This window comes from Crotalus tigris, unplaced genomic scaffold (genome assembly GCF_016545835.1).
Source record: "Crotalus tigris isolate CLP2741 ecotype Arizona unplaced genomic scaffold, ASM1654583v1 scf7180000019840.826796, whole genome shotgun sequence".
Taxonomy (NCBI): Eukaryota; Metazoa; Chordata; class Lepidosauria; order Squamata; family Viperidae; genus Crotalus; species Crotalus tigris.
This window is the reverse complement of record NW_024097735.1, coordinates 506,250-519,725: the sequence shown is the minus strand read 5'-3', so window position 1 is coordinate 519,725 and position 13,476 is coordinate 506,250. Positions and strand designations below refer to the sequence as shown.

Sequence of the window (13,476 nt, the reverse complement as noted above, 5' to 3'; positions counted from 1 at the left end):
GGTCTAACATGCTAGAACAGTGATGGCGAACCTTTTAAAGACTGAGTGCCCAAACTGCAACCCAAAACCCACTTATTTATCACCAGGTGGGCATAGCCAACTGGGTGGATGTGGCTGTGGTGGTCATGGCAGAATGGGTGGGTGTGGCCAAGGTGGGCGTGATCACCTCGATGTTGTTTGTGGGGAGGGACACCTGTGGGGGCTGGGCAGGGTTGGGGGAGATCCAGGGGGTCTCTGGCAGGTGGAGTGTTGGGCAGGAGGGGTGAGGCAAGGCAAGGCGAGGCAGGGCGGGGGTGCCATTGTCGCAGGACAAGGTAAGGCAGGGGCCGGGATGGCTGCTGCATGACACCCTCCACCCCCACACACAGAGGCCAGTGAGCAACTGGGGGCCAACAGTGTCTGTTAGCAGCCACAGCCCGCCGGCCCCTCAACCAGTGCATGCTGGGGCTCTGCAGCCCACCGTCAGCGGTTCAGAGAAGCCGCCTCTGAGCTGGACAGCCGGACAACAGCTCAGAAGGTCACAAAAGGGGATCACATGACCCCGGAAATGCAACCATCATAAATATGAGTCAGTTGCCAAGTGTGGGAATTTTGACCACGTGACTGTAGGGATGCTGTAACAGTCAAGTGTGGAAAATTAGCAATAGCACTTACACTTATATATCACTTCACAGGGCTTTACAGCCCTCTTTAAGCGGTTTACAGAGTCAACCTATAGCCCCCAACAATCTGGGACCTCATTTTACTGACCTTGGAAGGGTGGAAGGCTGAGTCAACCTTGAGCCGGTGAGAATTGAGCTGCCGAACTGCTGGCAGCTGGCAGTCAGCACAAGTAGCCTGCAGTACTGCATTCTAACCACTACGCCATCATGGCTCTTAAGTCAGTTACTGACTTAACTGACTTTAAGATGGTCGTAAGTCCCCTTTTTCAATGCCGTTGTAACTTCGGTTTCTCGCTAAATGAACTTTGTAAGTCAAGGACTACTTGTATATATGATGGGTGGGAGCAGCTTCTGGACTGACCCAGGGACTTTATAAAGGCATGCCCAAAGACAGAATTAATTTCCAAAATGAGTAGCATAGCAACCTCACTTACCCAGCACACAAAAGGAGGCCTTGGCTGAGCCTTCGACGACATTTTCCGGTAATGTCAGAGGAATAGATTCGGATTTAGGTTTTCCTATAAAAGAGAAACAAAATTTAAACCACGGTGCATTTGGCACTGTTATTCTGACTGGACTGTTGGTGCATGTACTGCTTAGATAGAAGGCTGAGCTACAGTAGTGATTTTAGCAGGAGTCAAATTGTTCAAGAGACTATGTCCAATATTTATATCATTTTCCCCCACCCTTCCTCTCATCTAGGCTTTCCCAAATATGCTTTTTCATGAGGCAACTGGACTTTCTTGTTTTCCTTTGAAGACGTTTTGCTTTTCGTCCAAGAAGCTTCTTCAGCTTTGAAGCTTCAGAGCTGAAGAAGCTTCTTGGATAAGAAGCGAAACGTCTTCAAAGGAAAATAAGAATGTCCAGTTGCCTCGTGAAAAAGCATCTTTGGGATAACTATGACCTGGATGATGGAGAATCTCCATAGACATTTAGGCCAGGGGTGTCAAACTGCCAGCCCACGGGCCGCGTGCATCATGTCGAAACCGCACCCACCCCATTGCCGGCAATGGAAAAAAAGTTGCGACACGTCAGTTGCGAGTTTGACACCCCTGATTTAGGCTTTGGTTTGGGAGGTGACGATCTTCTTTTAAAGGAGGTGCTTAAAAAAAGAGCATTTAAAGTAAGTTAATATTTGTGTCTACAGGGGCAACGTACCATCTGTGCAGAGATGAGTGTTGAAGACCACTTCTTTCTCGATCCCTTCAGGCTTCACCAGAATAGAAAGGGAAGGAAAAAGGAAGATGAGAACATGAGTGTTAGAATCATTTTTGAAAAAATCACTGTAGAAATAACATTTGAGTTAAGTAGATAAGCACCAACAGGAAATCCCAAAGGTGCTTTTTCAGGAGGCAACTAGACTTCCTTGTTTTTCTTTGAAGATGTTTCACCTCATCCAAGAAGTTTCTTCAGCTCTAACTGGATGACGGGGAAATGGAAGGATTTATACTCCTTGCAGACAGCTGGTCATTTGCCTTCTTTTAGAGCAGACATGTCAAACTTGCAACGTCATGTGATGTCGCACAACGTATCGGGAGAGTTTTGCCATTGCCAGCAATGGGGTTGGCGCAGCTTCCACATGACACGTCCGTCCCGTGGGCCGGCAGTTTGACACCCCTGTTTTAGAGAGTCGTTGAGGCCATTTAGAGCAGAGGTCTTCAAACTTGGCCGTTTTATGACTTGTGGACTTCAACTCCCAGAAATCCTCAGCTAGGCTGAGGAATTCTGGGAGTTGAAGTCCACAAATCATAAAAGGGATAAGTTTGAAGACCCTTGAGTTAGAGGTTTACCTCAGGGTCACCTGAGCAGTGCAAATGTGTGTGGAGCCTTCTTGGCTGCAGGATATTTTTTCTGTCCTGTGTCCCTTCACTGTTAAAGACAGGCGCAGGCTGTTGGGGATGAGTCTGTGTGTTCTGAATCTCAAACTGAAGCGCAAATGGTTTGTGTAGTCTGCAGTGTTTTCTGAAAATCCGTTCATCCTCCCTTAACAAGTAACAAGAGAGGTGAACCATCAAAAGCAGCATGTAGAATTCATATCACTGGATAGGTCAACGCAGAATTGCTTTGTGTTGTTTCCTAACAAGGCCATTTTGTTTTCCGTTGTATTGAACAGCCCCATAAAGATCTACTTGCTTGGTCCCTTAAAGTTTTATCTAGGTGACTAGGAAAGGAACGTTAGCTTTGATTCCTTAGACTGATGAAAAAACGTTATATTCTTCCCTCCATCTTGGTTACCACACAAATTCCTTTAACTCTTCACTTAATCCACATCTTTTTCAATCCTCAAACCCACAAATCGTATCATTTTTTTTCTTCTTCCAGCAAAAAGTCCACATAAGATTTCCAGTCTTTCAAAAAAAAGTTTTTATTGGTTTTATTTTTCTATTCAAACAGCAAATTCGAACATTTTCAAAATCCCTTTCTCCATTGTGAGAATTTCACTACGTTTCTATTTTTGTGCATACGATAATCTTTGTTGTAGGTCAATCTGTCATAAGTCTCTTCTAATTCACTACGTTCTTGCACTGCCCCCAGTCTGTAGTAGAATTCCTGGTTTCTTAAGTCCAAAAAAAGCCACATTATCTAGAGCCTTTTCCACCTCTGTTATTTCTGCTTTGTTTTCCAAAGTTCCTTTTTTTCTTTATTTTGTTTAACATCTCAAATTATTTTTTCTAGAATTCTCTAGATTTTTTATTCATTTTATTTTCCCAATGATCGTAGATCTCTTCAATTCTCTCTCTTAAGTTAGTCAGCTTCCTGTTAATTGATAAAGTTATACTTTTCCTAATTCCTCAAACAGGAGTCATGGTGGCACAGTGGTTAAAATGCTGTACTGCAGGCTACTTCTGCTAACTGACAGCTGCCTGCAGTTTGGCAGTTCGATCCTGACCAGCTCAAGGTTGGCGCAGCCATCCATCCTTCTGAGGTTGGTAAAATGAGGATCCAGATTGTTGGGGGCAAATATGCTGAGTCTGTAAATTGCTTAGAGAGGGCTGTTAAGCACTGTGAAACAGTATATAAGTGCTAGTGCTAGTGTTATTTTATGTAAAGTCTTGACTAATCCCTTTTTCTATCATTTGCTGGCTTTCTTTAAAAAGCCCCTTCTTGTTGTCATTTCTGTTGTTTTTGTTGCCTTTCTTATAGTAGCCATTTTTTCTATTGTAAAATTTGTAATCCAAAGAAGAAGAAAGTGAAAGGAGTGGGAGGCAAACAGATCACTGATAAGATCCCTTCCCTTCAGATCTTGTCAGACTTCTCCCAAGGAGCAACACTCCAGAGCTCAGATAGGTGATCTCATACCTTCTCTTCTTGTCCTGGGAAGCTCTACTGTCTGGGATAAATTGCCAGCTGTTGGTATTTTCCTCAGCATCTTCCCCAACATTTAGCATAGATATCCACCACTGCTTTACTCAAAAGTCTGTGTCCCCTCATTACCCAGCCCAGATTTAAAGCATCCCATATACCTCAACTAATAGTGACTTGATCATGACGTCTTTGTTTCCCATGGTGGGCACCTCCACTACTTCATTCCCACAGAGCTGATTTGAGCTCACGGCCTCTGCACTTGCTGTGATGTTTATCTCCCCTGGAACAAAAATGATCATTTCCTTACAATATGCTACCCTTATATTGTAATGGTATGTGGGAAAGATCTAGGGAGATTGGGCACAGAGACCCTGCCAAGAGTATGGTCAGATAAGGGACAGCAGAGCCTGCAGCTGTATAGTGGGAAGACGTCAACTGTCCAGTTGGCATTTCCAGAAAAAGGAACTCCTGGGACCAAGAATATAATACTTTACTGAAAATTTACATTGGCACAGAAGAAGCAAAACCAGCTCTGGTTTTCCCACTTGAAAATTAATTAAACAATAGATTCCCTTGCCACCACCCACAGGGTGTTCACATTGTCCAATATAATGCTTCCTCTTGTTACGGAAAAAGTCCACTTCTCCATCGAGCACCTCCATTAGTGATCTTGGAGTTATCAGCACCAAGCTCTCAAAGATGTCTCGGTTGCCTAGATACCATCCCTCCCACCTTTGCACTCCAAAATCATGTCAAGCTATGAGCAAAGGGAGAAAATGTAGGTGAAAAGGCAAATCAATCTTGACAGGAGGTGCAAGAGGATCAGAAGAGACCCTCCCTAGTCTCTCGGGCTGTACAGGAGAGTGCCGGAGAATTGAACTTTCAGAGTTGCAGGATTGATGCCAGTTAAGATAGACCAGACAGTAAACACAACCTGATGACTTAGTTCTATTTTAACTGTAAATCTGTATCAGTAGAATCTTTCATGTTTGAAAGTAAAAATCTCCCGCTGTCTCCTTTACAGCCCAAGAAATTAGGGAGGGTCTCTTCTGAGCCTCTTGCCCTGCCTTCTGTACATCTGCAGGCAATGTCGTCTCCTAGCTGACTATTCCCTAGGCCCATGGTGGCAAACCTATGGCACGCGTGCCACAGGTGACACGCAGAGCCCTCTGGGCACGCACACCCTCGCCCCAGTCCTAGGCCTTCAGCTGAGTTTTATAAAACCTTTTTGCTTTAGACCTCCACCGCCCTGTGCAAAAAAAAAAAGGTTCAATCAATCAATTTCAACTTCTCGCAGGAAAAAAAAAGATCTCGCAAAGTTGGAATTGATTGATTGAACTTTTTAGTCCCACCCAGTCTGCCATTACCACCACAGCCACGCCCACCCAATGGGCCACACCCGCCTGGCACCCAACAATACATAAGTGGGTTTTGGGTTGCAGTTTGGGCACTTGCTCTCTAAAAGGTTCACCATCACTGCCCTAGGCAATATCTTTTTGCCCGGTCTCCCAAGGTCTTTCTTGTAAACCATTATAATCCTAGGAAGAAATGATAATTAAAACTCTGCTCCTTGATTTACTTTATACACAGAGGAAAAACATCATCTTCTAAGTAATGGCTCAATGACCCAAAAGGATTGTTTAGTTACACTTACCTAGAATTTTAGGGGTCACCATCCATGGCACTGTTTTTCTTCCGCTTGCACAGATACAATAGGAATCCTCCTTCTTCTCCATAGGGGATGCGTCAAAGTCAGCAGAAGGAGCCAGAGATATTCTGACCTATTCATTTGGAAAAAAAAAATAGTTCAGTGGGAAAACTATACATCCCCACTGCAGTGCAGAGAAAAGCTCATAATCATCATTTCCCACGAGGCCCCTGTGAGCCTTTCTAAAGGCCCTGAAAACATGGTGTCTCCAGCAACACTGGGGATCCCGTGGGGAGCCTGCACAATGGTTATACTATGATTAGATGAATGTTCTTCTCCCCCAGTTTTGCTTTTATTTATTTGTTAAGTTTTGAACACCTGTGATATTGTTTGAATATTTATTTGTTTGCTTATGGAATTTTTATGCCATCAGCACACACATATACATATATAAATGAATGAGTGACTGAATGAATGAAAAGGATGATGTACAGTATGTTCAAAACTCTTTTATTCTCCAAAAAACTAGGCAATACACCTGCCTTTACCTATATCTATATCTGTGTCAGGCTAAGCTCAGGGTTGATGTCGAACAATTCAGCCAGAGTTCAGTTCTTTATCTGCTTAAACGCAACAGACAGAATCTTGCCGGACTAAACCCTTAACATTCCCAGTCTAACAGGTATATCCTGAGAGATTCTAGGAAATGACTATCCAAAATCTCTGTCTCCTATCCAGCTCCAAGCTGTGGTGCCTCTTATCTGCCCTAATTTCTAGAACAGTGGTTCTCAACCTGTGGGTTGGGACCCCATTTGGGGTCGAACGACCATTTCACAGGGGTTGCCAAACAACGCAGTCCACCATTTTTTTTCCCCTTTTCCTTAGCTGTGCTACTCCCTTTTATTCTATTGGCTTTTGAAAGCCAATAGAATAGACTCTCTTGAACAGAGTGTAATTCTATTGGCTTTCAAAAGCCAATAGGAATTGTCTAGGCTGTCTCTGCCCTACTGAGCCCACCAAAAGTCCCATTCTGCAAATGGTGCTGCACCAGTTGAGTAGTCCTCGACTTACAACCGGTTGAGTAGTCCTCGACTTACGACTGGTTGGGGGTCGCGGCATTAAAAAGGTTGAGAACCACTGTTCTAGAATGTGCCGCTCCTTCCTGAGAAACTGCTACTTCACTGTAAGCCACCTCCTCAACTCTTCCTCCATCTGAACCATCTCTCACAATCTTTTGGAATCAATTACAAATACACTTTGGAATATGGAACCATGACTGGTTGAATTAAAAACGAGTCATACTTCCATATTGTAGGCATGAATGTATGAGGAAGGAAACAGCTAGCCTGGTCCAAGTACTATGTTGCAAAAAATAAAGATAAATGTAGCATTGTGTCCCAAGCCTTGACGTCATCGTGCATATTTATTTATTTATTTATTTATGAGACTTATATATCACTTTAAGTGCAAGCACTCTCTAAGTGGTGTACACCAGTAAGCAATGTATATATATATATATTTACATTGCCCCCAACAATCTGGGTCCTCATTTTACCTACCCCGGAAGGATGGAAGGCTGAGTCAACCTTGAGCCGGTGAGATTTGAACTGCTGACCTGCTGAACACAGTCAGCTAAAGTGGCCTGCAGTACTGCACTCTAACTGCTGCGCCACCTCGGCTCATATACAATTCAAGTTATTCTAGTCCTAGAGGTAGGAATCCTACAAGCTTCTCTTTGCTATTCTTGGTAAAATAAGCAATTAAAGAACTGAAAAGGGAGATCAATCCCATTCTGGCTAATGGTAAAGCCGGATCCCAGCCACAATCTTCTGGGTACAACCTACACTTTCTCTGCACGTTCTAGTTCAGGGATCCCCAACCCCCAGTTCATGGACAGGCGCTGGTCCATGGCATGCCAGAAACCATGCCGCACAAACAAGTGAAATCCCATCCACGGGATGCAGGGAGTATGCAAAACCACACACCCCTCTGGTCCACAGAAAAAACTTTCTCCACGGACTTGGTCCCTGATGCCCCAAAGGTTGGGGGCCACTGTTCTAGTTCATTTCCCCTTAGGCACTCATTATTTTCATAGCTGTATAATTCAGTAGACAAGCATCTACTAGAACAATGTTTTCAAACTCAGCAACTTTAAGTTGAGTGGACTTCAACTGCTAGCTGGAGAATTCTGGGAGTTGAAGTCCAAACATCTTAAAGTCATCAAGCTTGAAATACTGTACTAAAGGGGAGGGAAAGTATTGAAAGCCAATTCTCTGGCGAAGATGGCAGTGAGAGAAATACAAACACAGTGTCTTAAAGAAATACGATGGCTTCAGACGTGTAGAATCCAGTGGGCAGTTCGGTTTCTGTTTTGTTTTTTTTGTTTTGTTTTGTTTTTGCAAACTGGGGCAGGATAATCTCAGGTTGTTTTGAGAGCTTGAATGCAAACCATGGACAGTTAAGAATTAAGCACCTGAAGGCAGAACAAGAAGAAATGGATGGAAACTAATCAAGGAAGCAACCTAGAACTAAGGAGACATTTCCTGACAATGAGAAAAATTAATCGGTGGAACAGCTTGCCTCTGGAAATTGTGGGTGCTCTATCCCTGGAAGTTTTTAAGAAGAGACTGGACAGTCATTTATCCAGAATAATATAGATTCCTGCTTGAATAGAGGGTTGGACTAGAGCAGGGGTAGGCAACCTTGGCTCTTTTATGACTCGTGGACTTCAACTTCCAGAATTCTTGAGCCAGCATTGAAGTCCATGAGTCATAAAAGAGCCAAGGTTGCCTTCCCCTGGACTAGAAGATTTCCAAGGTCTCTTTCAACTCTGTTATTGTGTTATTCTGAACTGGAGCAAATAGGCAGAGAAAGAGAACCAAGCAATTTCAAGAATACAAACAGAAGATTCCACAGAAGCCATTCAGTACTCCTTACCCGGATGCAGTAATCCTGGTAGGAGAAGACTGTAGCCTTGAATGGGAAGGCTTCTCCTCGCACCACGGAATAGGGTAAAGTGAGTTCAATGAAGAATGGCTGGAAGGCCGTCAGAGAAGCGGGCTGGGCCAGGCCGAAGCCGGTGTCTGCTGAAAGACAGAAAGCTCCAGCTTTCCATTCGGTGATAGTGTCCGGGATGGTCACAGGAAGAACAATCTCCTTGGATTCTTTAGAGACATCCCTCCTTCTGCCAGAACCAAGGAGGTGAGAAGGGCTACTTCCTTGAGAATCGCTGAAAGACGCAAGAGAACAGAAAGTGAGGGAAGCAAATCTGCTACAGGTAGTCCACGACTTCCAACCATTTGTTTATTGACCATTCCAAGTTACAACAGCCCTGAAAAAAGTGACCATTTTTCACACTTATGACCATTTGTCAACTTCCAGCTGAAGTATCCAAATAAAAGTCCAGGATTATTTTCATTTCTGAAAAGCTTATTGCTTATTGAATACGTGGCCTGGTAAAAATGAGGTAAAACTAACTCTAAAATCCCAAGGCATCAGACCATAGCATATAACAACGGCTTTCCCAGCCAATCCCCCCCCCCGAGATGCCCATGTAGCTCATGTAAACATGTTCTCTTTGTTATGGGAACCATCTGCTATCTTCTTCACACCTGCCAGAATGTCCTTGAAAGGTTTCCACACTACTGACTTTCAACAAGAACTGGAGAGGTTTCATTTCTCTAACTAACCCATTCAAAAACAACACTTCCTTCCCCCTCCCCCCGTATTCTAATAGCAAAATGAAAACAGAGAGGCACGTAGCTGCCAAATTTTCACTCTTTGACACCATTGCCACATCCTTGTGGTTGTGGTCAAACTCTGAACGCTTTACAACTGACTCATATTTATGATACTTGTAGAGTTCCCAGGGTCTTCTGACAAGCAAAGTCAATGGGGAAGCCAAAGTCCCATAACAACTGTGTCACCAACTAACAAGTTGTAAAATGGGACAAAATTCACTTAACACCTCTCTCGCTTAGCAACAGAAATGTTGGGCCCAATTGCAGTCATAAGCCGAGCACTTGCCTCTAAGGAACTCCATCAAGGAGACAGAGGATAATAGTTAAAACTGGCTACAGGTTTTAATTTCATTTACAATCAGTCGCTTAACAATTGCTTGAAGTTATGATGGTGTCCCCGACAAAGCTACACATTTTCAAAGTTATGATGGCTGGGCACAAACACACCCCCAATCTCATCTTACCATATTGGGCACTTGACAATCAGCCATTTGCAGCCTCCCACGGTCACATGACTGTGATTTATAGATTTGCTGATTTCTGGCATTTATTTCTGGTCTCCAGCAAAAACACCCACTGGGAAATGCCTATGGAGATTCTCAGTCATCCAGGTCATGGTTGTCCCAAAGATGCTTTTTCACGAGGCAACTGGAACTTTCTTGTTTTTCCTTTGAAGACATTTTACTTATCATCCCAGAAGCTTCGTCAGCTCTGACTGGATGGTGGGGAATGGAAGGATTTATACTCCTTGAAGACAGCTGGTCATTTGCATTCTTTTAGAGAGTCATTGAGGCCACTTGGAGGTTTATCTGTGTCGTCAGGGTCATCTAAGTAAATGAAAATGGGTGTGGAGCCTTCTTGAGTAGTCCACCCATTTGCAATACTCAGGTGACTCTGAGGACACAGGTAAACCTCCAAATGGCTTCAATGACTCTCTAAAAGAAGGCAAATGACCAGCTGTCTGCAAGGAGTATAAATCCTTCCATTCCCCACCATCCAGTCAGAGCTGAAAAAGCTTCTTGGATGAGAAGTGAAATGTCTTCAAAGGAAAAACAAGAAAGTCCAGTTGCCTCATGAAAAAGCATCTTTGGGACACCCATTGGGGGAAAAAAGGGTTTGCTTAACCATGGTATTCATTCAATGACCACTGCACAAACACAAAAAAAAAATCAGGTCACAATGCCTCAATTTACAACTGCAATGACGTATGACCATAATTCCAGGGTCAATTAGGATTGTAAGTTTAGTACTACCTATACATTTTTTGGGGGAAAAAACAGCATAGAAGATTGATCAGTCCTGGAGCAGTTGTGCAGAATACTTCAATGAACCAATGTCTACACAGCAATATAGATTTAGAGTGCTATGACCTGAATTGTCTTGAGAGTTTTAATTTTTTTTAAAAAAAAATCAATATTAAGATCAAGTTGAATTGCAGGCAGACTCCTTCCACGCATGTTTTAAACAGTTGTCTTCTTCTGGTGCCTTCTGGAACTATTGGATTGCAACTGCCTTCCTGTTCAGCCAAGCCAGCTTAAACTTGCCACTTGAGTTGGAGGGTGATGGGGGGAGCCCATGGTGACGAACCTATGGCACAAGTGCCACAGGTGGCACGGAGAGGCCTCTCTGTGGGCACATGCGCCATCACCCCAGTCCTAGGCCTTCAGCTGGGTTTTATTAAACCTTTTCACTTTAGGCCTCCACCGCCGTGTGCAAAAAAAAAAAAAGGTTCAATCAATCAATCAATTTCAACTTCTTGCGGGGAAAAAAAAGATCTTGCAAAGTTGGAATTGATTGATTGAACTTTTTGTCCCACCCAGTCTGTAGTTACCAATGAAGCCACGCCCACCCAATGGGCCATGCTCACCCGGCACCCGACAATACATAAGTGGGTTTTGGGTTGCAGTTTGGTTCACCATCACTGGGGGGAGCTATAGCCCTCCCTGTCTGGAAGGCTCCCAAGGTTGGAGAAATTGGTCTCTAGAGCAGTGGTTCTCAACCTTTCTAATGCCGTGACCCCATAATACAGTTCCCCATGTTGTGGTGACCCCCAACCACTTATACATCACCGGGTGCCAGGGGCGTGGCCAAAGGGGGAAAAAATGGCGGACAGCCTTGTTTGGCGACCCCCGTGAAATGGTCGTTCGACCCCAAATGGGGTCCCGACCCACAGATTGAGAACCACTGCTCTAGAGGAATCTCTTAGGCTGTGCCATCAACTTACTTTATCATAACCAGGCGCCACAACCATGTTTCAGGAAAAACGTGGCGAGGTGTCCTTTCAGGAGCAGCCACAACCTGAGGAGTGGGAAGCTGTGGAAGAGGACCAAAATGAACAGCTAAACCAGCTCCAGAGGATGGCATGCGCCCAGTTCCTGGGGAAGCGAAACCCTGACCAATAGCAGCCATTCCAGGTATCGGTAAATGCTCAGGCACCATCCCTAGAACACACAGAGAGAAAAATTGGATGAATTGCAACAAAGATGATCAGGGGACTGGAGGCTAAAACATATAAGGAACAATTGCTGGATTTGGGTATGTCTAGTTTAATAAAGAGAAGGGCTAGGGGGTGACATGATAGCCGTGTTCCAATATCTCAGGGGTTGCCCCAAAGAAGTGGGAGTCAAACTATTGAAGGCAGGAGAAGAAGCAACGGATGGAAACTAATCAAGGAGAGGAGCAACCTAGAACTAAGGAGACATTTCCTGACCATTAGAACAATTAACCAGTGGAACAACCTGCCTCCAGAAGTTGTGAATGCTCCAACGCTGGAAGTTTTTAAGAAGAGACAGGACAGCCATTTGTCTGAAATGGTATAGGGTTTCCTGCCTGAGCAGGGGGTTGACCTCCAACATCATCATCATCATCATCATCATCATTATCATCATTATTATTATTATTATTATTACCATCATCATCATCATCATCATCAAAGGATACCAGACCCTCCCCTCCTCAGGTCCGGTTTTGTTATTTGTCCGCATAAACCCACAGTGGATGATTGGAGACTTCCATATCCCCAATCTTTTTGGCACCAGGGACCAGTTATGTGGAGAGAGGCTTTTCCGTGGACCGGAGGGGGCGTGGTTTTGTGTGCTGCCTCCATCCCGCGGATGGGGCTTTGCTTGTTTGTGCAGACTGATTGCTGGCAGGCTGCGGCCCAGTACTGGTCCACAGACCGGGGTTTGGGGACCCCTGTTCCAGACAGTTGATGGGGGAAAGAGGTCCTAATTTCACCACTGGAAGCCCCGACCTTTCCACCTTCTTTGCTCCATGGAACTTGAAGCCAGGAGTCCAAACATCACCCCCATAAACTCTATCCTCTTTGTGACGATTATTGCCAAGCCCACAATTCAAACAGTATTGTTTTAGGTCCAAGTATATTTACCCATGTTGTAGTGGCAGCAGTGCTATTATTATCCTATTCACCTTCTCTACTGCCTGCTCTTCTTGTTATCGTATTATGATTATTAGCATGGCTTTTTTTCTCTCATAGAATGTACGGAACGGTGTTCCAGTACCTTTTTTGGAACAGAACAACTGGTTCCTTCTAAGCTGCCAGCAGGAGGACAGGTATGGCTGCAGAGTGATTTTGTGGACCCCCAGCAAGCCTATCCAGGCTCCAGAGGCCTGGAAAAGGCCTCTGCCACCCAGATCTATGGCTCCAGAGCGATTTTGCAGCCCCCAAGTGGCCCGATCCAGGCTCCGAAGGCCTGGAAAAGACCTCCGGAGCCCGGATCCATGGCCATGGAGCAATTTTGCAGCCCCCCCCCCAGTGGCCCGATCCGGGCTCTGGAGGCCTTTTCCATGCCTCTGGAGCTCGGATCCATGGCCGCGGAGTGATTTTGTAGCCCCCCCAGCGACCCGATCCGGGCTTTTCGAGGCTTTCTATCCCTTGCTCAAACAGAAGATCCTATACCAGTGATGGTGAACCTTTTAGAGACCGAGTGCCCAAACCGCAACTCAAAACCCACTTATGCATCGTCGGGTGCCAGGTGGGTGTGGCCCATTGGCTGGGCGTGGCCCATTGGCTGGGCGTGGCTGTGGTGGTAACGGCAGACTGGGTGGGACTAAAAAGTTCAATCAATCAATTCCAACTTTGCAAGATTTTTTTTCCCCG

General features: G+C 44.8%; 1 protein-coding gene across 3 annotated transcripts in view; it reads right to left on the bottom strand.

Moving 5' to 3' along the window:
* LOC120317830 (pregnancy zone protein-like) overlaps positions 1-13,476 on the bottom strand; it is a 77,389-nt gene that overhangs the window by 28,441 nt on the left and 35,472 nt on the right. For all 3 annotated transcript variants that reach the window (XM_039364737.1, XM_039364738.1, XM_039364739.1), the window contains 6 exons: positions 11,581-11,797; positions 8,554-8,845; positions 5,623-5,749; positions 4,127-4,248; positions 1,821-1,872; positions 1,097-1,180 (listed from right to left, as the gene is read on the bottom strand). In XM_039364737.1, the coding sequence (XP_039220671.1) occupies positions 1,097-1,180; positions 1,821-1,872; positions 4,127-4,248; positions 5,623-5,749; positions 8,554-8,845; positions 11,581-11,797 (894 nt within the window). The remainder of the gene's footprint in view (positions 1-1,096; positions 1,181-1,820; positions 1,873-4,126; positions 4,249-5,622; positions 5,750-8,553; positions 8,846-11,580; positions 11,798-13,476) is intronic.